Source organism: Melanerpes formicivorus, unplaced genomic scaffold, assembly GCF_026170545.1.
Source record: "Melanerpes formicivorus ecotype bairdi unplaced genomic scaffold, bMelFor1.0.p_v2 SCAF_5, whole genome shotgun sequence".
NCBI lineage: Eukaryota > Metazoa > Chordata > Aves > Piciformes > Picidae > Melanerpes > Melanerpes formicivorus.
The window spans coordinates 23,546,840-23,573,662 of record NW_027142357.1 but is presented as its reverse complement, the minus strand read 5'-3'; the positions used below and the strand labels follow the sequence as shown (position 1 = coordinate 23,573,662).

At 37.1% G+C, this 26,823-nt stretch overlaps 2 protein-coding genes across 4 annotated transcripts in view; both read right to left on the bottom strand.

Annotated features, from left to right (window-relative positions):
• FAP (fibroblast activation protein alpha) overlaps nt 1–2,944 on the bottom strand; it is a 39,875-nt gene extending 36,931 nt beyond the window's left edge. Inside the window, exons 1-2 of one of the 2 annotated variants that reach the window (XM_068138754.1) lie at nt 2,093–2,944; nt 1,736–1,820 (exon numbers count right to left, since the gene is read on the bottom strand). In XM_068138754.1, the coding sequence (XP_067994855.1) occupies nt 1,736–1,820; nt 2,093–2,098 (91 nt within the window). In that variant the 5' untranslated portion in view covers nt 2,099–2,944. Of the gene's footprint in view, nt 1–1,735; nt 1,821–2,092 lie in introns of those variants that run through there. The other variant, XM_068138755.1, reaches the window with a different exon arrangement.
• A 4,712-nt stretch (nt 2,945–7,656) lies between these two features.
• Nucleotides 7,657–26,823, bottom strand: part of IFIH1 (interferon induced with helicase C domain 1) — a 28,375-nt gene continuing 9,208 nt past the window's right edge. Inside the window, exons 5-17 of one of the 2 annotated variants that reach the window (XM_068138752.1) lie at nt 24,392–24,472; nt 20,413–20,633; nt 19,350–19,560; nt 17,557–17,774; nt 15,970–16,086; nt 15,330–15,453; nt 15,008–15,244; nt 13,605–13,861; nt 12,039–12,188; nt 11,038–11,199; nt 10,517–10,707; nt 8,661–8,754; nt 7,657–8,556 (exon numbers count right to left, since the gene is read on the bottom strand). In XM_068138752.1, the coding sequence (XP_067994853.1) occupies nt 8,374–8,556; nt 8,661–8,754; nt 10,517–10,707; nt 11,038–11,199; nt 12,039–12,188; nt 13,605–13,861; nt 15,008–15,244; nt 15,330–15,453; nt 15,970–16,086; nt 17,557–17,774; nt 19,350–19,560; nt 20,413–20,633; nt 24,392–24,472 (2,246 nt within the window). In that variant the 3' untranslated portion in view covers nt 7,657–8,373. The remainder of the gene's footprint in view (nt 8,557–8,660; nt 8,755–10,516; nt 10,708–11,037; nt 11,200–12,038; nt 12,189–13,604; nt 13,862–15,007; nt 15,245–15,329; nt 15,454–15,969; nt 16,087–17,556; nt 17,775–19,349; nt 19,561–20,412; nt 20,634–24,391; nt 24,473–26,823) is intronic. The other variant, XM_068138753.1, reaches the window with a different exon arrangement.

Genomic DNA, 26,823 nt, shown 5'->3' with positions numbered 1-26,823 from the left:
GTAGACTATTAAGAATGCAAAATATTTAGGTATTCAAACATAACTGCTGCATTTGTCATTCCACCTAAGAATAAGAAGCCATAATCAGTTCCAGATAATTGTGTGTTCAAGGTAAGTGTGTGTTCAACAAAACTGTGTTCCACAAATGCCTAAAATACTCCTTCAAAAGCATCCTGTAAAGTAAGATAAATTCTTTATTGTCCTACTGGATTTAAAAGTGATGTCTGATATGACTGATAATGGAGTGACAATTCCAAGAAACTATAGAGATGAGTTCTTTGTGATGGTTCAGATACTGAAGAGGCTCAGAGTAAGACCAGTAAGCATGTATGATTTAAGTTCATAAGGGAAAATTCCATTCACTTCCACCTACAGTATTTTCCATAATCTTGCATCTTGTGCAGGCTGCCAAATTGATCCATGGTCTCCAGCCTCTTTGTTTTCTCACTCCTCTTTTTTATTTGAATCTCATAAAAATACTATGCCTTGTCTTACATGCAGAATCGGTATGAGTAAGTCTAACTTAAAACTAAACATTTATCTAGTAATGAAAGCTCAGATCTGACCATGCTAAAGCTAGTCAAATGATCTGGCACCCCTTTGTTGACAGTAAAAGCCAAAACTATTATTCTGAGGTAGTATCTCTTCCCAGCATTGCCTCCCACCTTGATATAATCTACGCATATGCTGCAAAACAGAATCAACACTAACTGCTTCAGAAACCTCCAACCCTTCTCTCAATGCAACAACCCACAACAACCATATTCCATAGAAATATCAAGTAGGAAAGAGATTTCACCTTTTCTAAACCCTGCATATTAACTCTAGGGCTTAACTGTCACAAGACTTAAGCACATAGCCAATTTTATAACATTTTGTTCTAAATACAAAACCTATTTTCTCGGTCACCCTGCTAACTGATGAACAAAGAATGATAACAGAAAAATAAATCCCTTTAAGTAAACACTGTTATTGGAATGTAGGGGGTTTATTACTGTTTTAATAAATGTAATTATTACAGAGGCATTCATTTGATATAGTGAAAGGACCTTGGGAATACTTATACTGCCCTTACTACACCTCAAATAGAAAAAAAATTACCAACAAGTCAGTGCCATTCAGGCTCTAAATTTCAAACTACACTCACTTGAAACTACCAGACTTAGCAGACCACACTGTGTTTATTTACCTACCGCTGACACAATACTGAAGCAAACTGTGCATCCCTGTTTCATATAATACTGATGTCACTTTGCATATGCAGTCTTAAATATAGTCACAAACAGTAACTCAATAACTATAACAAAATGTTTAACTTGCAATTGCATAGAGAACTTTTGTAATTATAATACAACCATTTAAAACCAAATACAAATTTACCAAGCTAAAGGAACTTGCTAACAGCTTGTGAGAATCTTGTAAACCCTAAACCAAAAAATAGTAGGAGATCTGTGAATTACTTTTGCAGTTCTGTCTAAGAACACTATATATCATGCACAATAAAGTTAATTCACGTGCTTTTCACATCAAGGAGTTCCTTGTTTCAACATCTGCTGATATTTCAATGCTACCTTCAGGATATTTCAACTGTTGGTACATTTCTGTAAAGTGATAAAGGCATAACAATTCTGCCAGAACAAACCTAAAGATGACATGACAAACTTTTGTGAACTTTAGAAGCCATAGCAGATAAAGCTGTTGTGTTGTACACCACATTAGATTACAAGTGCCTTACCTCTTGATGGAAGCAGTATAATACAGATAAGTAATAAGGAAAGCAAAAGGCACAGAACCACACCAACTATGATTTTTAGCCGAGTCTGCAGGACAGAAAAAAACCAAACAATAATTACATCCTAATACTGCCTGAAACACACTTCTCTGGCTCTTAAATACCTAAATCCTCCCACTTTCTCTAACTGTTGTAATCTGTCCAAACAAGCAAAAACTTCCCTGAAGTACATTTGAAAAGACTTCCCTTTCCTTTCTCTTTAAAATACTTTCACATCCCAGGCTGGCTGTGTGCAATAGCTGACAGTTCAAAACAACAGATATGAACGTTAACAAAAGCTGAATTCAGCAGTATACAGACCTTCATTTTCCTGCTGTATTCTAAAAGAATGTGAATTCTCTCTTCTGGGTGTTGGTCAGTAGATCTAGGAGAGGAGTTTGAAAAAAGCAGTGTCTGTTTTCACAGTTTGAGGCCAAACCTCTGGCAGACTTTTTTTCCTTTTTTTTTTCTCCCTACATACTTTTGAAAACACTGCCAAATTTCAAAGGGCTTTCATAAAATTAGAAACATGCTTTCGGAGAAGTTCTTGGACCAGAAATGGACAGTGGATTGCTATAGGGGTGGTGATTATATACTTCCCATCAATGTCAGCTGTAACCAACATCTGCTTACACTAACTTACGGGTTTTATGACTCAACAGTTACTTGAGATGTACTGTTTTTCTCTGAAAAGTATCTACTGTGTATTTTGGCAGTCCTCACATCATCAGGACATAGTCTGACCTTATTTCTACTCTTTTCAGAGAAATTAAAAGAAAATCCAATACCCTTATTGTTTATATACATTTCATGTACGTTTACTTGCTGAAAGAATGATGGCTTAAGAATGCAAAGCAAGAAGGAGAAATAGGCATTGTTTAATGTCTTTCAGATGTGAGAATTCATTTTTTTTTTTCTTTTCTTTCCCAGAGAATAATGAACGCCTATAGGCTTTGTAAGATTGCTTACAGAAGTACGTATCTACAGGCCCAGTGCAAATCCTGAAATGGTGCTTAAACCACCAACTGCACGTTATTTTATTTAGCTCACTAAAATGAGGTCAAACGCAAAACAGAGAACATTTCTCTGGAGACCACAGTGTCAAGTTACACAAGAGATCTTTTAGCAGAGAGAAGAACGCTCGTGAAGGGAAGCAAAAGCATGCCGTGCTCATTGCACTCACTTCACCCAACATTCTCACTAGTGGTCTTCCTCAAAGCCGCTCCGGGGTCGGAAAAGAAGACGCGGGCCCAGCACCCAGGGCCCCGCGCCCTGCCCGCAGGCGCTACCCCGGCAGCCCGAGACGGGTGGAAATAACGGCCGGAGGGGAACAGGCATGCTGCCCCCTACCGGCCGCGCTCCCTCTAGCAGTCCAGCCCATGCTGAGAGCAGCAGAACGAAGGTGGCCTTTCCTGGGCTGGTAGGGGCCTTTAGCCTGCTCCTGCGCACAGCTGCCTCTCCGTTCACCACTGCTCTTTGCTCTTTCCCAAGACCTCCTCACGCTTTCAGGTGTGCTGGCTTCGTTTTGTGAGCTCGGGTGCTCTTTAATGAATCTCCATGCACCCTGCAACACATAACTACATATTAGTGATGTCCAATGCCTCAGAAGGATGATCTCAGAAATTAAATTCTTCCAGTGCTCATACCACATTCTTTCAGATGATTGACTCGAGCATGAGACTGGGACAGACATTGTGGATGTGTTATTAAGATAAAAAATAAATAAAATTTTAAAAAGGCAGTCGTGCATCCTTTATAGTCATCCAGACAGTACGCTGGAACAAAACACCAGCCAAAGACCTGTACAGAGTGCATAGAGGCTCTCTGTGATGTACAGAAAGGCACTATGGATGGCTGCAGCTGAACTGAGCTACAAAACAAAGCCCGTCATCCACTTAGCACCTGTGACTTCCCAGCCATTTCACCCAGTGCTGAAGCCAGAGGAGATGGCGGTGCCTAGTGCTAGGCTTTCCTCTGCTTGCTCTCTATAGCCTGCTTAGGGCAGCCAGGTTCACCTGCAGCCCCAGGCACAGCTCAGCTCCTTTCTTGCTGCTGCCTCAGTCCTTGTGGTAAATGTCAGCTGCGAAAGAAGGCCACAAAATGACAGAATGTTCACTAGGTGTGACATGAAACTTAGAAACCAGTGACTAGGTGCATGTTTAAGCATTGGTGATTTTGCATGCAGAGTCTGCTGATTTGCCCCATATTTCTTCTTGCACTCTAGTGCCTCTGTGTGGAAGTCAGGCACAGGGAATATTGTTTTCCAGAGGAGGTTAACAGGGACTGAGTACCCCAGAGGGCTGGAGCACCTCTTCTATGAGGACAGACTGAAAGAGTTGGGGCTGTTCAGTCTGGAGAAGGCTCTGAGGTGACCTAATTGTGGCCTTCCAGTATCTGAAGGGGGCCTACAAGAAGGCTGGGGAGAGACTTCTCAGGATCTCAGGTAGTGATAGGACTAGCGGTATGGAATGAAGCTGGAGGTGGGGAGATTCAGGCTGGGCATGAGGAGGAAGTTCTTCATGAGAGTGGTGAAGTCCTGGAATGGGTTGTCCAGGGAGGTGGTTGAGGCCCCATCCCTGGAGGTGTTCAAGACCAGGCTGGATGAGGCTCTGGCCAGCCTGATCTAGTGTGGGGTGTCCCTGCCCATGGCAGGGGGGTTGGAACTAGATGATCCTTGTGGTCCCTTCCAACCCTGGCTGATACTATGATAACTATTAATTTTACTGAAATTCAGTAGTGGCTGGACCAACTCCTCTTTTGAAAATGTAAAAAGGCATACATGAGAGAGGTTTCCTGTCACACCAAACTGTACAGCAGAACTTGGGCTAATGTTTTACAGAAGAGGAAAACCCCAAAATGTGTTATCACTGAAGGTAGTCAAGTTACCACACTAGCCTAACAGTACAGGCTGGGATGTGAGCCTTGGTGAGGCAGCAGTTGATGTAGCCCATGTTAGGCAACCTTCCTTATATTAGTTTTGGTGGAAGGATTTTTGAAAAGAGATTCAAAGTAATTGTCTGGAAAAAAAACAATTATATGAAGCATACATTATATTCCCATAAACTCAGTTTCCCTTTCTCCCAGTTCCTGTCACAACAGTAAAATACTAGTCATATAGGACAAAGTTTCAGAATAAGGTCCATTATGTTGACATAAGCCATGCAGGAAAAAAAGGCTGAGAAAGCTAAAAAGCATTGTTCCACATATACTGTCTATGAAGGGCAGAACTGAGCTCAAAACCAACAGTGTTTCATAACAAGATGAAACCACAGCTACTCAAACTTTCCAAAACAGAAAAGGATTGTGACAAATGATGTTTCCCCCCATGTAACTCATGCTTCTTATTCACATTTCCAATCTCTACTTATTTCCTAGCATTCTGTGGTTAATGCCACATGTATTTTCAAACACACAGTTCAAATAAATTCTTTTCCTACCAATGTTGGTTATTCCTGACAACCAGAATATCACGAATTTTCAAATGCAGGTTTGGATCAGGCTAGTTGTAATTTCCAAATATGAAGCTTCCTCTAATGAATGCATATTTAGAGAATGCCTCAAGGAAATGACTCAAACTCACATGATCTAAAAGACTTTGCCGAGACTGTGTACACAATTTTCTAACTTGAAAGTTTTATTATTAAGGCATGTGCTATAGTAAGACTGACAAAGGCTGCAGCATTAGAAGCAAAACAAAATTGAACTGGCAGAGAAATGACCTTTACAAGCTTTGTAAATCTATTGCTGCTAACAGCTTAGCTCCCTTTTCTCGACTGTGTAAACTAGTACCAGTAAAGAAGCAACAGCAATTCTTCCAACAGCTAAAGCTCTTCCTGACTTCTGCAGATTCAGAAGACAGTAATTTAAGATAGAAATAAAAGTGTAAAGAAACTAAAAAAGGTGAATCATTTGGAGAAATGGACAAATTATGGAATAGAAAACATAATCAGTTTGTACAGCAACTATTCAATCAATTACGGAACTACTCTAAGGTTATTGAAGTATTTCCTAGATGAGGAAATGAAGACTTAGAGAAGTAGGTTGTGCATGGTATCAGACCAAAACTAGATGGAATAATGAAAATGCAACTGAAGTTGAATTGGTTCTTAAGTAACCACACATAGCTAGACAAATCCCCAGTTTTATTTCAGTTCTATTTCTTTCCACATTTGTGAACAAGTAAGAGCTGTAAGTAGAAAATACAATCATGATTGTCACACTCCCTGGAGGACTTTGTGTCCATAAAGGCAATATATGCAGAAGTAACTAGTAGATAAAATATGGCAATTTGGCCTGGTTTTTTTACAACTTCACACTTCCTGGATGAACAATATAGGCACATTTTACAACTCCATTCAGAGACAATAATGCAAACTAGAAATTCCTTATCCTCCATGCCAGCAGGATTGATTTGAGGTTCGTTGACACATTATGCAGAAGTGAGATTGTGCAAACACTCTTGCACTTTGATGACGTGACTGAGTAATACTACAAACTGGCAGCACACAGGTGAAACACAAGAAACCCAGGCACGTTTGTGATGTCCTGTTGAAATCAACTGTATAAGAACAAAAAAATCCAGTTGCATATGTTCTTGCTGCTTCAATAAAGGGAAGTATCAAGAAGCTCAGATTTCAGAAAAACTACTCAGCATGGAAAATTATATAACTGAGGACCCAGCAGTAATCTTGGCAATAATACCTTCTTATCATGATTTTACACTTTTTCAAAGTACTGATTAAATTACTTAGAGTAACAGAATCATAGAATCAATAAGGTTGGAAAATTTGTCCTGCACATAATGCTAAATCAGTAGATTCTAGGATCCAAAACTTTCAGTATTAAGCAAAATACTATACCATAAGAAGAATAACTTAAGAGTTTATAAGAATAATAAATGAAGGGAAGGGTCTAATTTTTTTAACTAGTTAAGTATCTAATGATGAATTAAAAAAAAGGTGAAGATTGAACATTTGTTCTGCTGTTCACAATGCACTGTATAAAGATATATGCAAATATAAAAGAAACACACTACAAACTATTTATACTCCCTGTTTCCCAGTGGCCTTTCCTGTTTTATTTGTATCATTCAAAAATACCTGTGGAATTACTGTATATTTAAACATTTCTGCATGTATCACCTGTTATCCTTCAAGAAGCAGTTTGGGTTTTTTTCAACTAAAAATAAATCACAATTTCTGTAGTATAAGCATATTCTAATCTACAAAAATGCTATAATGAAAAGTCATTAAGTCTCTATTTATCTCATAATCCTGAAATTTGTTTAGAAGTAATTAGCTAATCCCAAAATGGCCTGTATCAGGTTGGCAATATCTGAAATTTTCTGTTCTTCTCAGTCAGAAGTCAGGTTTTTTTTCCTCCCCCTGAAGGAAGGCTAAAAATATGAAAAAACCTACAAGAAAATCTCAGATACAGTCCTGATGCAAACCTGAAAAAAAAGAAAAACTGACTAAATAAAATATGCACAATATTTATATTCCTCATTAAAATGTAGAGCAATTAGAGGTCTAGCCATTGTAAGATTCTATTTTGCTGGGATGTAGTTTTTAGTGATGTTGTAACTTAGAAATTTTACCTGGGGCTACTGAAGTGTTTACATGTCTGTGTAAGCATACCACTTCATCCTGAATTTGCAAAGCTGACTGTTGTAACAACAAACAGACCTTCTTTCCACCCTCTAATATCTTACCTGCAAATTCAGGACCGGGGAAAAATCTGACAATTAGATCAATATGGAGATGCATTATGCTATTTTTACAGTCAGAATACCACTATGCTTTAAATTACTGGAGTAAAACCGTGGTATTATTATTGTCAAAATACTTAAAGTGAAAGTGAATAAACAGTATCACAGTTGGCAAAGGTTAATCATTACAGTAGTTTATTGGAAAAATGTACCTTATCATATAGCTAGTTTAAAAAATCCTGTTTTACACACAGAAAGTCACTTGCCATTAAAACAATCAATTTCAAGTCAGGTTAAAGGCTTGATTTTTTTGAAATGTGTTTTAATGGAAACTTTATTTTGGTCTTGAAAACATAGACCAGCTATGTTACATCTTACAGCTAAAGATGGCAAAAGCTCAGTCATGAAAGCATTGACAAAGTGACAATTCAGAATACTCAGCTAATAGATCCTCTTTACATGGTTCCCCTTTTGAGACATGTTTGTCTTCAAAAGGGCTAAAGCAGGAAGAAAACCAGAAAATAATCACTATGGCATATTTCAAGGTGTTTGTCTTATGTTCTGTGCCTGACAACAAGTCATCTTACATGCTTTTGACAGTGTTGTCACCCTAAGATGGACTGTAGTGAGTAGAGATGGGAATTTGTTCCATTGATTCATGACTGTACGACTTCTTTGTCCTGGATTACTACTGCAAATCTGAGTGTAGACAGTAGCAGTGTGACTTTGTCTTCCTGTTTCCTTGGGGGTTTTTCCTCTCCAAGACAATTTCCTCAGGCCCAGGAGCTTTCACGGTGTTTATGATGCAGCACTCTCTATGAGGCACAGGAGTTTCTAATCAGCAATCAGGGAGGAGTTGCAAAGGGCTCTTTTTTTTTTTTTTCATTCCAATTTCTTAATCTTCATCACTTGAAGAACAATGAGCTGCATAATCAAACCTAGGGAACTTAACAGGCAGATCTTTCCATTTTTTAAAAATATCTTCTGTTGGCTTTTTGTCTTCAAACACAACCACAAAATTGCTAATCTTTAGACAAGGTAGGTCAAGACCTCGGTGAACCATGATATTTCCCCAAGCCTGCAAGTACAAGAAAATTCAGTTTCAGACAATAGATAAGATCATTAGACAAAAATAAATACAAACAATAACAACATAAAAGTATAAAATAAGCTCTTCCTCACTTGTCCACAGTCTTTACATATAATCTCCCCATTTGTCTGGTAATCAGCATGGTTATCTTGCAGTGTCTTATTTTCTCTTGTATGATAAAGACTTCTGAAAAACATGCAGAGAGTGTGCATCAGAGTAAATTTGCCATTCAATGCTACATGCCGACTTAAACACACAGTAACTAAAATTGCTGACGTTAGGCAAGAAACCTAAAAACTTATAAACTCTCACTATTGTGCACATTCAGGAGTTGGAGAAAAGGAAAGGCCATATTTTGTACTCCTAAGTAATGGCAAAATACAATTGTTCTCCATGACTCATTTCGTAGCATTTCAGGAGCTATGAAAGCTCACACACTCATCTTGAAGTAGGAGTAGCAGGCTCTCTGTTGTAATGGGATAGATATAACTTTTTTTTTCAGGTGCCATGGAGCTGTCAGAGGAGTGATTCATGAAAGTTAGAGGTTTTCTTTTTATTCCCTGTAGTCCAACCATATCCCTTAACAGAATCATTTGATTCTGACTACCCAGAGCTGCAGAGTACCTGCACATAGTTTCATAGTTTCATTCAGGGTTGGAAGGGACCACAAGGATCATCTAGTTCAAACCCCCCTGCCATGGGCAGGGACACCCCACACTAGATCAGGCTGCCCAGAGCCTCATCCAGCCTGCTCTTAAACACCCCCAGGGACGGGGCCTCGACCACCTCCCTGGACAACCCATTCCAGGGTTTCACCACTCTCATGGTGAAGAACCTCCTCCTCACATCCAGCCTGAATCTCCCCACCTCCAGCTTCATTCTTACATCACATGGTTTAGGGAGTACTTGATCTTGAAGTTTACTATCAGCCTGGGCAGATGGGCTACAAGAGTTATTACCTTGTAGTTTGAATTTACTAAAAATATTTACTGTGAAATTGTCTTGTCAACTTAAAGCTGCTTAATGTTTAGGGCCACAGCTCAATTTTAATTTTTTCAACATGTTTGTCATATTTCAACCAATTTCTCATAACTCTTCAAAATGTCTTAACCAGTAATTTGTCTGAAAGAAATAACAACTTTGGAGGGCAGTATTTTGGTAGGATGGTGTCTGTTATATAATTATCAAAGCATGATCTGTAAGGTACAATACCTGTCACAAATTTACTGTAGTAAGCAAACACAATTTAAGTTGAATTAAAACATTTTCTTGGAATCTTAATTTCCATTGTAAGTGGGAAGAGAAAGTAATCTCATGCCATCACCACACTGCAAAGTTAAACATAGTTTAACATAAATGTTTACCAAACTAGATGGCATCACTTGCAATGGAGATAAGAAGGAACAAGAACACTGGGAGACTGAAAAGTGTGTGTTTCCAGAATCCTCTAAATATACAGTTATCAATGTACTGCTCATGGCTAATATGTTGTTTGAGTCACTGGTCATGGTCAAACACTTATCCTGTGTCTGTTACTGGTATAAGCATGTGGGTAATTGCTATTCATCTTTGGTCATAGTTCCCATGTGGAAAATATGTATCATATCATATCATATCATATCATAGCATATCCATATCATACTATACTATACTACATTGTGTTGTATTACATCACATATGAAATTATATGATATAATATTATGTGACATAATTACTGTATCTTTTCCCAAGCTTTCAAACTCTGGTCTCCTTGAAATCAGGGGTAAGAACCAACATTTCCTTCAGATTCATTAACTGTAAACACCTTAGAGCCTACAACTTGACAATACTGGAATATTTTTTTTTTCCCACCCTTGCAGGACCTGGAGGGCTACAGGCCCTCTAGAGCCCTGCTGAAAGGAAAATCTGTTTCTGCCTGAAAGAGATAAAGTAGTTCAGAAACACTTACTGGAAATCTTTTTTCACACTGACATGATGCATGTTTTCAATAACTTGAATATCTTCTCCAGAACATATCAGTTTGTGGCAATTTTTGCATAGGAATTTTATTAATGAAGAATTTTTCTTGTGTGTCTTGTGTTGATCTCTCTTTGCCTTCATGCGTCTTTCCAGTACACTTTGCAACTGGAATTCCTGAATCTAGAAAAAGATCAGTATCATTCTGGTGGAATGATAATAATTTTTCTTCTTCAGTTATTTTACCAAGATCACTGACAACATGACTTCTAGTCAGTTTTCTTGACTCTGGGGTGTGTGTTTCCCCCCCTTACAAAAAGAAAAGCAGACTTTTCTAAAGGCCAAAAAAACACAGATTATAGAACAAATAATGGCAAAAGGATTCAAGGCTATATGTAGTAACTAATATTACTTCAAGTTTTCCTTCCCTAAGTATATTTAAAATAAAAAAAAAAATTCTTACAATAGAGATCAGTCTTCTTTAAAGGGAAAGTGCAGAGTTGCAGTAAATACCTTATTTAAATACTCTTCCTGTGGCATCTTCTGGAGACGTTGAATGGCCTTATACATCATTTTCTCACGGAAAACATTAACATCCTCACGTTCAGCGGCTCCTGAGCCAACTGAAGCCACAAGTGCATAGGTGCTCTCAGCAGCTCGAGCTCGACCACGAGCCTACAGTTTACAAGGAATACAACATAAACAGGACAATGCTGCCTACAACAGTGCACATTTTTTCCTAGTTTTGTAATGGAAGACATGCACTGCTTCTTACACAGTGTCTCCACAGAGCATTTTTTCTCACTTAACTCAGAGAAATAAAGAATCAGTGAATAACATATACTGTTTCTGCATAATCATTAGATACCTGTGAAACTCAGGAGATTTGTGGCTAGCAGAACATTTTGCAAAACAGAAACTGTATTTTGTCACCAAAAATAAGCATGCATTTAAGTACTTATATAAATATTTGTGTTCACAGATTGAGAACAGGAGCAAACTGGTATTCTGATATGCAATTACCCTTTTTAACTCTTTGTGGTACCAATATATTGATCACTCTGCTGATCATATTCTTACACTTTTTTTTCTATTAAAAGAGCTTAATGTTTGTGTAGAGCTTTAATTGGATGCTATATCATTACACATGGAGGCAAATTTTATATTGCATGCCAACTGAGGATGGCAATTAGAAATGAACCTTCACAGTATCACACAGTATCACAGTATCACAAATGTTGGAAGAGACCTCAAAGATCATCAAGTCCAACCTGTCACCACAGACCTCATGACTAGACCATGGCACCAAGTGCCACATCCAATTCCCTCTTGAACCCCTCCAGGGATCGTGACTCCACCACCTCCCTGGGACCTGTTGCAACCTTGTTGCAAGAGTGTTTTTTAGCATGCAAGGGTATCAAAATTATCTCCAAATCCCAGGTATGTGATTCATCATTTGTGTATTCCAAACAGAAAACACCTTAAAAGTAAGAGATAGTATGTAGTAAACATACCTGCATCATAGCAATTTCATTGGTGACAAGGCCATAACGAATAACAATGTTACACTCTTTGATATCTAGGCCTTCCTCAGCTACAGTGGTAGCGATAAGTAAATTTACATTTCCACTTCGGAATTTATCAATAACATCCCTTTGTGCATTCTATAAAGAAACAAACAAAAAAAAATAAATGAAACCCACAACAAAACAGTATGTTAATTTTCAGTACTAGTTTCTGCAGTCAGTGGCTTCCAACTGAGAGGATTAAGGAATTATAGTCCAATCATTTCAGAGCACAGTGACAAACATCAAGTGGATTCAAACAACTACATTTAATCATCTTTCAAGATCACAAATGAGGACTTTCTATTTAATGTTATTGGTGCTCTGCACCTTTTTTAGAAGCCATTAGGGTTTGCAGACCACTTCATAGGTACTGGGAGTTTTGATAATATAGTTCTATAATTTTCAAATTATTTAAATAGTTATTCAGAGGTTCTGGATTTCTACCATTTCAATAATATCACAGCTGAAGTATAGACTTCAGCACACTCAAGTCAAGTTCCAAAGTGCTTGAAGTTCCCTACAGTAAATAGGGACCATAATCTTGGTGATCTAGGGAACACCAAAAAGTACATCAATTATATACTTAAAAAACAAATATCCAAACCAAGGACTTCTGAACTAGCTGAGTATTTCAAACAAGTCTGAGCAGAAGGACAGAGACTTCCTATCTATTATATTCACTTTCAAAGTGTTGTAGCCACTGTTTTGTTTGAGCAATGTTCATGTATTAAATACCAGATTTTCACAGAAAACCAGCAACACTTTGAGAGAACAATTCTTGATTTTTTTTCTGACACTGAGAGCAGCTGAAAGAAATGGACTTTGTCCAGCACTAAGCCACACCATTTTTGCTTAAATGCTGAAGTGGCAGTTTTATGGGGAATAAAACACAGACTAGAAGAGAGGTTTTAGGATACTTAAGTACTTTGTTTTGAAAATGTTTAATTTGGATGTGTAACAGATGTTGTATATGAAGGCAACACAGTGATATGAGATGGATTGTTGAGTGATTAATCGTGATATTTTCATTGCAAATGTTGGCAAATTCTTTAAGATTCTGCATCAGTAGAAGTATAGATATAAAGCTGGGTAAGCAATGGTATCAGAAAAGGACAGGCAAAATCAGCATTGTTATTTTTCAATTCAGCAACTAAAATGCAATCTGAATTATTATTGTTGAAGTGTAAACATTTAACAATTGTGTTTTCGCATTTTGTTCACTTTTTCTTCCTGTACCTCACTACAACTTGTGTCACTTTCAAATATATACTTCCCTAGGACATGGCTGCCTGTTACTCGTATTGCCATAGAATCTGAAATGAAAAAAAAAAATGAAAAAAAAAGCAAAATTTTTCTGATATTGTTATTCACCTGTCCTGAAGCTTGATGAAGTTAAGTTGCTGGCAGGTATGAAACCAGAACTCAGGGCTCTAAACTTCAGTCTATTGTTCTATCACTAAAACAATCTGTTTTCTCAAATCCTGAAAAAGATTTGTAGTGCATAGTTTGTACCTGAGTCATATGTTTAGTTTCACTGTTATGTCCAGCACCGATGAGGTAATGGGCCTTAATTCCCACTTCTTCAAATTTTGGGTTATCCTTAATCCACTGGAACAGAGCAAAGGCACTTAGCCGAGTCTTTGTGAAAATAATTCCTCTAGGTTCTTCAGTCTTTGTGAACTCCTCCATTAAAGTGTTTCGCAGCTTTATTAGCTTCTCATTTTCATATTCTGGATTTCTAGCCAACTCTTTCAGCTGTTTCCTTTTCGCTTTAAAAATAACATGTAAATTAAGAAAAAGTAACCATGTAAAATAATAGTTCTAGAAAAAAATAGCAAAGAGCAGATTTCTATATAAATCTCCCAGCATGACTAATTCACATCCAGTTTGATGAGCTGTTATGTATCAATTATTTTTGAAGTGAGCTTACATTCATTAAACACACACAAATCAATAAAAAAAACCCCATCATTAGGTTTTTAACGTACACTCTGCCCTATATCTTGTGTTGAGAACAAGTAAAAGAAAAAAACTCTGCCTACATTCCAAAGCAGTACAGAGCTAAGTGCACTGTATTAAAGAGCTTAAATCATAGCTTACAGTATTTCCAAACAGTTTTATAATGGAAAAAGTCTTATAAGGAGAACAGTTAATAGCACAGCACTCTGAGAAAATAAAAATTGAGTACCAGCTGAAAAAGAGCTACTTTATTTTTCTAGAAGTGTTATTAACATTTCCTGAATTTCTTAACAATGGTGTTCTAGATCTGTAGTTCATAGGGTACATAAAGTTGGGATACATGCTGCAGTAAAATCTGTATTTTTGCACTGCCCAGGAACCATAGGCAATGGGAGCAAACTTCTCTACCACTTCTTCATTGTAAAGGCAGTAGCGGGGAAAAAAAAGGCAAAAAAGATTAGCATGTCAAGAACTAAATGAATCCCTGTTCCAAGGTGAATGATCTATTAAAAATGGTCTTTGCCACTTAATCCTCTGTTTAATTCCCTCACTAGCTGCTTTACCTGAAACTTACTCATGGTCATGACTCCCATCTCTTGGTATATAGACAAAAAAACTTTGGTAGAAAGGGTTGGTTAAAAACTTGTAATTTAGTTTCTTTTGCATTCCATTTTCTTGACTTTTTTACCTTCAGGAATGTCTACTGGAATACATATTCTATGTATGCGTCAGAGTTTCCCGATGGACTCTTCACTGGAGAAAAGCAGTGCTTTTACTTACTATAAGCCAAAAGAAAGTGCCTTTTGGCCAAAGCTGCAGAACTACTGCATGTTGGGACATTCAGCTAGTGTCATAATAAATGATATGGCAATCTCTAGGATAATGGGCCCATGCAAATGATATTATGCATAATCTGTGGAATTAAAATATTAAGTATCATAGTATTTCAAACTTACCATGAAATAAACCTATTAGAAATTCATCTGTTTCATCCTGTTTTGTTACTGCTGGTTTGTCATCATCATCATCATCATCACTCCTTACCATCTTTTTACTTTTCTCCTCCTTATAAAAGTCACGTAGGTGATTGTATGCATCTATCATTCGGATGGTGTCATTGATCTGGAGAGCATCATTGTATTTCTTCAGGTGTTCTGCACAGACACGTTCCTTGCGGTTTTTTTCTTTTGCAGCTAGAAGTGAACAAAAAATACAAACTCATGCCCGTGAACAGAATGACCCAAATTGAAAGTGGAGATACTTTTGCTATGCAGTTACCTCTTCTCTCTTCTCTAATCACCCACTGTTCATATGGCTGAGTTCCAAACTCACATTTCGGATGGAGCTGGCAATAGTTTTGAATGTCTGTCATGATCTCAGTAATTCTCTCTCTAAATGGATCCTAGAAATAAATCGATTACCAAAGTAAGCAAGAATCTTTCAGCAATAAATGTGAATATACCACACTGAGAAATTGTTTTAAATGTTAAACTATAAATTAAAAATCAAGCAAGGTTGCTAAGTGTGTTTAGAGTTGTGGAAATAAGTAGTTCAGAATAGAGCAAAACCAACACTGTGAAATAATGTATTTTTTTAGTGAATATAAAGTAATTTTCAATACAAATATTTCCATTATCTCCCAAAAGGGTTTTCTTGACCAGATACTTCAAAATTAGAACTCACTTAAGTAAATATTTAGTTCTATTTACTTTACTAATACTTTTCAATACAGAGCAAAGTAGCAGATAAACACATAGGTATTGAGGAAAGTAGCAGATCAGTATGTATGTATTCAGATTAGCACTATGGATGATAATAAATCTATAGATAAAGGGCATTAGTTAAAAGGTTTTGAAACCATACACACACTTTTAAAAGGCAATATAGCTTTAATACTAATTTGCTTGACACAGTGTACCTTTCTTTTGCCATCTGCAATCACAGTTTTTTTATATGGCTCTTTCACCTGATTCTTCAACTGGGAGGCATGCTCTTCAACAGTCATGATTCTATGGGCATCAAGATTGGCACAGATCTGGGAGAAAACATGTTTAATTTCTTTTAACATTTATTGAATTATTCCATGTGAAAACTGAAGCTTCTCATTTAGCTATTTGGTTCCATATAACTTTATTTTTTCCCTATAAAAATTTGATACAGACACTATCAGCATAAGAAAGAGAAAAACATTTCAGATGAGCTGAACAAGTTACTTTTTAGGCCATACATGATCCTTCCACACAGAAAAACCTTGCAGATCAGTATTTTGAAAAGATGAATATATCATCAATACTTTGGAAGAGTAGATTTTTGAACAGAAAAGAATACATCAAAGCAATGGTGAAACTGAAAAGAAAAACAAAGGACATTTAAGGGAGTAATTACAAAAGATAATTTGAAATTGTATTTCTTGGAACAGGCAGAGAGAGACAAAATTTCTATGCTATCTGCACAACAGAATTGAACTTCTTTGCTTTTGATCTCTTCCAAGAAGAAAATATGTACATTTCTGTCTAGGTTAATTAATCTAAAGTCATAAGGGGAATCCGTGCATTTTTTTTTTAGGAACAGGGAAAACAGGAAAGGAAGTCTGGCAGTAACCTTTTTAATGTCTTGCACTAGGTACCCATTGAGCTTGTAAATTCAGATTGTGTTGTTAGACACAAAATCTCATATCTTATCGTAAGATTTAAGAGCTTATGAAAATGAATTGTCTCCTTTTTCAATTCCCAGAAGGTTTTTGCCTCAAAATACTTTGCAATTCTCTCTGTTTTAATATAGCATAAAAGACTCTTGTAGGTCTTGTCTGTTCAGTATTACATTCCCTTCTTGTGCATTTTGCTAGTCAGGAGTTTTCACTGGAGTAGTGGGCTAAATTCTTATTTTGTATTACTAATGTAAATCCATTAAATTTCAAGTGAAATAGTTTCTTTAAGTAAAGAATGTAACCAATTATCTCCAGTCAGGTGTTTATACAACCACACAATACTCCGTTCTCAATGAGTAACCCTAACTGCTGTAAAGAAAAAAAATTGCATGCTACCTGTATCTCACAAGAGGTTTCTGCGTGTTTAAGTATTCAAATTTTTTTTAATCCACTTTCTTGGATCCACACAAAAATCCAGCTTTTAGTCACTCTAGAAATATAGCATTTAGGAAGGCACAGTAAATTGCAATTCAGAAATAGAAAATAATGTTATTAAGAGAATAGAATAGAATAAGAATAGAATTTCTTCCCTCTGATCTTGAGACTTTTTCAAGTGAGGCAATCTTTTTAGCTCCCTTTTCAATAAACCCTACTTCCTTGTGAAGTAACCTTTATCTGTACATGGATTTTCACTACTTTGTAGTGGGTTAAGCTGCTACATGGCTGTGAGCTGAACTTTGATGTACACATGAAAAGAATAACACAGATTATGTATCTGGAGCCTAACACTGACTTCAGAAATTTTACATGAACAACACAATATCCCTTTGGCAGTTTGCAAATGTGAGGGCTACTTACTCTCAGAATATGTTCTTCAGCTTTTAAGGAAGATGTCGCACCTCCTACACCTGGTGAGGCTGTAAGTCCCAGAATCTGAGGCTGTGGGATCAGTGGTTTGTTTTCTTTTGCTAGCTTCTTGTTCTTAATCTTTTGTTTTAAGTAACGTCGCATTATGTTGTTGTAGACACCTTCCTTTTGAGTGTGATGACATTCATCAATAATGATAAGTGAAAAATCTTGAACAAAAAAAAAAAACCAAAACAAAGAAACCTATAAAATAATTGTTTTTCTTGCAAATGTAAAAATTGTGTGACTAAATCTTCTCCTTACAGGTAAGGACACTTGAAGAGAACCTGTCAGTTTGTAAAGTATTTGCAAATTTTAATGCTGGAGGAAGTCGTGGATGGAAGCTGTATATATTTAATGGGCTTTGGATGTGTCAAGTAGTTTTATATTGAATGTAACAAATAAAAGCTTATTTGTTTTTGCAAAAGCAATCTGATGGTAAAAAAAAATCGTATAGATGTCTCTCCACATTTAATAACCAGTTGTAAGAATATATCATAGTTTAACTCAAGCCTGTCTTTTGTATCCGTAACAGTATCTGATGAAATACATAATTTTTGTTTATGATTAAAATACATAATACAGCAGAAACCTTTCAGACATTCTGGAAAGGCCTATCTTGATCAAAACATTCCATTTTACAGCAATACAAAGACTTCCTCCTTTTTCCTGTCTGATTAAAAGATTTATATTACTTTGTGGATGTATCATTAGAGAGAATAAACAGTGGGAGTGCTACGAAACATCTCTTTTGTAGTAGAGGAAACTGATGGCGATTCACACGCAGTACTATGTTCTTTCTGGTCAGATCGTATTTCCATGCATCAAGTGAAGTATATGACATAGAAAACTAAGATTAATTTTATTTTGGTATAAATTTCTCAAAAACAAAGAAAACATCTCTTTAAGCTATCTGCATAGGCAGCCAGTGGCATATCTTTCAAGGCTCTGATTTGAAGGGTTCATGAACATTTGTGTTTCTCTTAACAGCAAAGCTGGTTTATGGAGCTCCCACTCTCCTGTAGCAGGCCAGTAACTCTCTAATTTAATACTATTGCCTACAATGCAACAAAAGTTTGTGGAAATGACTGTAAAGCAGTCATTTTGGCACAGTGAAAAGGAAACAGAACATCTCTGATAAGGTTAAATCTCTGCTTAGGTTAATCAAAAGGTATTCTGGAGGAGGGGAGGCAAAACTGAGATACTCAAGTGGCTCTGCAGGAAGTTTGGCAGTACTCTGGTAAGCACTAGGCAATGATAGTTTTCTTGCCCACTTCAGAGACCAGCATGTTAGCAGAACTGGAAGAGTTTAAAGAACACAACCTTTATAACAGTTTGGCTTTTATCTTGTGTTTCAGTGTATTTCTCAAACTACTCACTGCATGTGAGCTTGTATAACTTTTTCTCATCCTGCTCAAGGCTTCTATGTGGGATAACTCAATGTCCTACCAAGCATGGAAAGTGGAACCAACAGGGCTGCATTTGCACAAATCTGAGCTTGAGCTACATAAAATAGGAGGCATAACAAATATTTAGTACAAAGGAACTATAAGAGTCTAATTTGGCTTGAAAAAAATTGCATTGTCATTAACTGTGATCCAGTCTTTGCTCATAGCCTGTATTTATAAAACCAGTAAACTGAAAAAGCACTAACTACTGAATCTGGCACATTTTTACTTTGCAATTTTCCAAAACAGAGACATACTTCTACACCTTCTGTAAAAATTTCAGAAATAAAAACTTGCCTGATAAGTGGACACCTTCTTCATCTTCTTTAGCTGCATTTATCAGTGAATTCTCTAGGATCTGTGCTGTACTGATGATGACATCATGTCTTCTGACAACTTCAGGAAATGAGATTTTCAGCTGAGTATCACCACTTAAACCAGTAACGTGATACCAGCGCTTCAAGAATGGATTAAACTCCGTTTGTAAATGCTGTTCTACCAACGAGACCTGAATAAAAGTTTCCAAATAATTTAAGCCAGAGCATACATAGACTCAAAAAGACATGCCTTTTTGCTGGAAGTGTTGCTGGATGAACATACACTTTGTATGAATGTAGTTCTTTTTAAAAAATAAACATCCTCTTATTCACTGCAGGATAGGATTAAAAAAACTACTCCATCACACACAGAAACCAAAACCAAGCACTGAAAATCCCCAAATAAAGCCCTTCTCTTCACCTGTTTCTACAAAAGCTTTTTGTCCCAAGAACTTTATCTTATCTGTGCCATAGAAAGACTGAACAAACCATGCATGCTCTGGCTCTTTAACTAAACTTTTGATTTGCTATCAATGTTATTCTTATAGAAGCATATGGATATTTCTATTTTAATAAAATTCTTAAATGTATTTCTATATTTTAATATTACAGCAGAGGGTAACTTTATATTTGCTAAACTTAACTGTCAAAATTACAGAAATTATCAGAAAATCTGACAGAATATCCCTCAATTGCTGTGAGACTCATTAGGCTGTCTTCATTGCCAAACACAGAATGTTAAAGATAATTGTGTGTTTTAAAATATTGTTTGAGTTCTATTTATTCTAACGTGAAATCATACTTTTTCCAGTAATGTAGTCATAAGAGCACATCTAAATTTGCACTTGCACTGCAGTAAAATGAAATCATTCATGCTTGCACCATGGTGATGATGTAGTGGAGAAGACAGTTTAGAGCTGCATGACTTTAAACACAGCTACATCTGGAAAAGCTGAGAAATGTGTTTGTATTCATTTTACTAGCTCTATATTAACAGTATGAGGTCTGAAAACTACTGCTTTTTAAAGAATGGCCCAACATACCTTGTTAACAAGTACTATAACTTTTCCAGGCTCTAATGCTCTTTTCTTCTTATCCAAGTGATCTTTGGTAATGTAAACAGCCACTCTGGTTTTACCACTGCCTGTAGGAAGACATATTATAATATTCTCTCCATTCAGGGCTGGCTTTGCAACTTCCATCTGGTAATCTCTCAGGATCAAATCTGGCTCCGGTGAAGCTCTGTTCTCCCCTTCATCTTCATCTAAGTGTATAAATAAATATAAATATCAAACAGGAGGCATACAACATTTGTCAGAATATTGAACAAATACCAGACAGAAAATATATTAATTCACTGTCAGAAGTATCTTCCAAATAAATAGAAACAGGACATATTAGCATAGGCATTGCTGTTCTGTGGACCTGTGCAGCTCTGGGTAAGAACTGCTTACATCCAGTCACCAGCCAGGGTAGGTGAAATAAGCCACAGTATGTCTTCACCCATCTCTGTTGACATGACTATTGTTATGTATGAATTCAAGAAATACAGTTCAGTAGCACTGCAATGAACAAAGCTTGTGATCAGAGCTGCAGTTCTTACAATCTGGCCAATCTTATGCGACTTTCTCGTTCATCAGTTCTGAGAAGTGTTTGGTTGCAAGGGAGCTACCTTTTTAAATGCTTCCCAGAGGATGAAAAAAAGGATGGAGCCATAGAATGAAAGAGAGATAGGGACCACTTAAATGGTGAACAGAGTTTATAAATTATAAAAAAATCAAACAGATAAGAAAATTCAATTGCCCATACAAGACAGAACTAACTGCAGAATGTATCACACCTATCCGTGGCAGACAGTGCTGCTTCCAGACTGACTCATACATAATGCAGTCAAGCTGTTCACTAAAAAGCTATGTACACTTGCCACCTGAAGGCCAAAACCTTCCATCTATCATACAAAATGCAATGACAGAGAGTTCCAATTGATGGCTCACAGGTGAAACAAGCAACATTCAAAAGCTAAAATGTGGAAAAAAGCTGTTGCATTATTTCAGGTATTAAGAAAGATGAATCAAACCTCTTGAGTTTACATGTATATTTAGGAAATCAGAAATTATGTATATTAATATCAGAAGTACATATTTCAATGCAGTTTGGAGCTTTATCCCTGCCCCCCAGATACATTTAAATCACCTTCCTAGCATTAACTATCCTCAGCGAAGAAAAGGCACAAACCCATTCTACCAGACCAAAAAAGAGGGGAGAAGCCTTATTGTATTTCCTAATGATATCATTAAATGAAGAATCATGAGGATTTTATTATCACTGATACATTGCGCACAAAATAAATGTATTTTTCTAGTATCCCTGATTCCATTAAATAAAATTAAACTAACAAAAAGCAATGAAGCTTGATGAAATACTGCTGATGGAAACACCATAATGTCATTCTTAAGTGTTTTTTGCTTGTTTTGCCTTTTAGTGTGATTGCAGTACTACCTGGAACACAGGGAAATTCACACCAGAGAGTAGTTGCTGTTACTTATCTGACTTTTGCTACTCTTTTGAGGATGCACATTGTTTGCTTTCTGGTTGGCTAAGTTCAACAGTTCGATCATATTGAAACTTGCACTTTATCACCCATCTGTTTGGTTAAATTTCAGTTCCTTAACATCCTCAATTAACTGTCCAGGCCTAAAAAATATTTAACTTAGCTCTCTTCTACCTTCCCCAGCCCCTGTTTAGATAAAGGCTAATACAGGGATATGATTCAACTGAAGAATTTTCATCATTCAGAGTGTAACTTTAGGGAAGTTGTTTGCCTTCGTACAAGGTTCACCTGAATTGCAGCTCTTGCCAAAATGAAACATGATTATTATTCCTCTATTGCTCTAATTCCACAATTTTTCTTAAGTATAAAATGATTCCTACATAGAAAACTGACTGAATCCACATGACTTTTGACATTAAAATCCAATCATGTCAGTATTGAAACATCTGTTAATACAGCATGTACTGCAAAATTTCAAATTGAAAATCCATAAATATCACCAAGTCCATCTGCACCTCCTGATCTTTTTGTTCCTATGGTTGCTTTCACTGAGTTTACTTTAAAAACTGTAAATGTTTTCTAAAATGTTTTAGATAGTTGTTTGAAAAGCCCACGTGTAAACAGAACACATTGCATATAAACATTGGGTAAAAAATAAATGCATCTATTCTGTACTCTTTATGTAACTATAATAATTTACTTTTTATCTGCTGGACATAGTGAATGCCCAATTTACTTAAAGGGAGATTTTTCAGGAATCTTAAAAGCTCAAGCTACACATACGTATGTGCTGTTATATAGCATTAGCCTATATCAGCCTGACCAGAGTGTGTCTGTCCCCAGAAGAAAGAAGTCTCTGTGCACAGACACTTCATGTGACATAGTGTGGAAAAAATACAATTTGATGGATGAGTCACATCCTTTGATGCAGAAGTGCAAAATACATTCTTTAGAATTAGCAACACATCGACTAAAATCCTAGCTATATGGTAGCAATTTAGGTTTGAGATGTTCTGAATTTTCTGTGTACTTACAAAACACATTGATTTTAATATTTAAAGAGCTGGAAAATAAGGTACCCAAATTCTTTCTAACCCTTGTAGAAGACAACAGTCCCAGCACAAATTTTATAAAGACTAGATCCCAAGATAACTGGTTTAATTGGTTCCTCTTGAATTCTGAGTAGGCAAACACAGGCTGTTCACCATGGTGGACAGCTGCAAATTCATTCTGCCCGAGGTCTGAGACTAAAGAAAAGAAGAATGGGATGTCTTTTACAACAGCAGTGTTTAATGGGCTCAGTGTATACACACAGCAAACTCATAGATATCTGCAAAGTATTATGTAAAGACAGTTCAATATTTAGTTTAAAACTGTACTTAGAACTCACACGTCTGCTTGAAGTTGAGATTTGCTGAAGTCTTGAGGTAGTAGCCTCCACTGACTAGGTTACTTTTACAAACAGGGCTAAATTACTCAGGTCCAAAGTGGACCTTCATTACTGTTCTTCAGGTACCCTGGAAATGGTTCTTCTCACCCTTAGTATCATAGTATCAGTCAGGGTTGGAAGGGACCACAAGGATCATCTAGTTCCAACCCCCCTGCCATGGGCAGGGACACCCCACACTAGATCAGGTCAGCCAGAGCCTCATCCAGCCTGGTCTTGAACACCTCCAGGGATGGGGCCTCAATCACTTCCCTGGACAACCCATTCCAGGACTTCACCACTCTTCATCGTGAAGAACTTCCTCCTCATGCCCAGCCTGAATCTCCCCACCTCCAGCTTCATTCCATACCGCTAGTCCTGTCACTACCTGAGATCCTGAGAAGTCCCTCCCCAGCCTTCTTGTAGGCCCCCTTCAGATACTGGAAGGCCACAATTAGGTCACCTCAGAGCCTTCTCTCCTCCAGACTGAACAGCCCCAACTCTTTCAGTCTGTCCTCATAGGAGAGGTGCTCCAGCCCTCTGATCATCCTCATGGCCCTTCTCTGGACACGTTCCAGCATGTCCATATCCCTTAGATGCCTCTAAAGCTTGTGCTAGTCTCTCTCACCCTAAGCAAGGGCCAGTCATAATCTAGACCTAATTTGAGATCAAAGAAGCAAATTTATGTGCCACCAATATGAGTATCTGTACAGATGACTGCACAGGATGACTTCTAGAAGTCCCCTCCAGCCTATGCAAGTCTATCATTCAGCATCACTGATCATTTTGTGTGATGACAATGTCTAGAGACCTATTCAGATAAACTCTGTAAATCAACTCTTTTTGGGCTGGGTCCTAAGTCTAGGCATCTAGTCTAAAAACAGCATCTGTTTTCCAATAAAGTAAGAGGAAGTCTGGCATCTAAATACTGTGAACTAGAGTTCACAGGGACAGCCTTCCACTAATTTCTGTTCTAGCCCATTCACAGAGTGCTTGCTCTCCCAAGTTTATTTTGCAATTACTAAATAAGAGAAGAAACACACACCTGAATCACTGGTATTGTAGGACTGTCCCAGGTTTTCATTCAAGCTACTGACACTTCCATCTCCTGTGGAGACACCTGATTCTAAAAAAAATATAAAAAAATGTATTACTGTATATTTGCTATACAAATCTAAATAACAAAAGCGTGTCATTTGCTGCCTTCCCAAGCTGTTAAAATAGGCAGGGATGGCTCAGGTATAATTTGCTTTATTAAACTTTTTCTTAGATAAAGAAAAAAATGTGAACAATATAATTACTTTTCTTATGGAAGAAAATACTGAGTGGAAGATGAAAATCTAAATGTGGAGTCATGATTTACTGTTGCCAGGCATCTATGTTCTGTTTGCTTGAAAGCAAGGATCTAGACACAGACACAACGGTCTGCATGATCCCCTCTAGTCCTCTTTAACTGCATCTTTTCAGAAGGGTGAAAAGTTAAAGAAAAGAAAAAAAAGAAAGAAAACCATGTTGATTACTGGATATACAGCACTGCTGGCAAACTGAAGGCATTCTCATTTACTCCCTGTAAACCATCTGAGTTGTATCTGTAGTGGAATCAAATCAAAACCAGATTTTTTTTTGTTTGTTTGTTTTCAAAGATTTTTTCATGTAACATGAAAAGAGTAAACTTTAGTTTCTGGTAAATAAAAGTAGAGAGGAATTATTAAATCTTCCAAACAGTTTGCCAGTAAAAGCAGAGACCGACAAACCTGTTACATCCAACAGAAGACTTGGACAGTCCCATAGAAATCTGGCAAGTTCACTGCAGGTATTCTAATGTTAAGCTCTCCCTCTGCTGGGCAATCAATGTATTACACTTACTGTTTTCGGTCACCAGTGTTCTTCCTATAGCTAGATTTCCCACAACGCAGACTCATCAACATCAAAAGAGACACACAGTTCTTCTGGAAAAATCTGCTGCAGCCTCACCCAGCACTGTCACCTCACCTGCAGCAACTAGGCTCATAGTGTGCAGAAGAAATTGGACAGAATAATAGCACTGACCTATGTTTGCTTAATTATGTCATGAACATGTGTCCTATCATTTTTTATAGGTTTTTTTTTCAGTGAATACTGCATTGATGTTTATATGCTTATTATTCTCAAAATATACTTCATAAAGAAAAAGATATCCTGTGAGTGAGAGTTTAGAACCAATTAGAAGTTATAGTGTCTTAGACTGGTGCTCTTGAAATATACCCTACAAAATCCTGGTAAATGAAACGGGAATTAAACCTAGTTTGTGTTCAGTAAAGATCTGAAACTTTGCCCTTCCTTGATGCAAGTTTCACTCTCCTTGAAACCTAAATGAATAACAGAAATAAAAATGATGTTTCACAGGACAAGTATAATAGACATAACTGAAATCATAATCACAAAACATTCAGGTTGGAAAAGACCTTCAGGACCACCGAGTCCAACTGACAACCCTATTTTACAAGGTTCACCCCTAAACCATATCCCCAAGCACCACATCCAAATGACCTTTAAACACATCCAGGGTTGGTGACTCCACCACTTCCCTGGGCAGCACATTCCAATGCCTGACCACTCTTCCCGTGAAAAATTTTTTCCTAATGTCCAGTCTAAACCTAGCCAGTCACAGATTGATGCCATTGCCTCTTGTTCTATCACTAATTACCTGTGAGGAGAGATCAGCACCAGCATCTCCACAACATATTTTCAGGCACTTGTAGATGATGATGAGGTCTCCCCTCAGCCTTCTCTTTTTCAAACTAAACGGCCTCTGCTCCTTCAGCTGCTCTTCATAAGATTTACTCTCCAGGCCCTTCACCAGTTTCATTGCCCTCCTCTGCACTTGTTCCAGTAGTACCTTGACATCCCTCTTGCATTGAAGTACCCAAAACTAAACACAACACTCTAGGTGTAGCCCCACCAGAGCTGAGTACAAGCTATACATCAGCTACCACCAGGAGTCAGGTATTTGTTTAATTCTTTCATTTTTTCTAACATAACCATGAAAAATGATGCAAACCTCTGTTCTTGCTGTCCTACAGTTTTCATAATTTATTCCACACAGACCTCAGAATCTGATCCATACATGAATCACCACCATCTGTAGGAAGTGTGGGCAAGGACATTTAAGACTTTAAGCACCTAAGTCAAAAACCTAGCATTCTAAAAATCAATGCAATCAACAGAAAGGCACTTAAAAAACTATATTCACAGAAGGAGCCTGACATATTACATTTCCCTACTATGATGTAATACCATGCCTTTAATATCATCTGAAAAGACAATGTTGCCCTGAAAAAAATAAAATTTCACTAGTTATAAACCATGACAAAAAAGCCTGTGACAGACTATTAAGTAGCATTAGTGGGAATTCCAGATATGAAAATGAACATTGCTATTGCTTGTTTTCACTTTCTAGGAATCCATGAAGATAGGAAAGCGAGAACAAAATTAAAA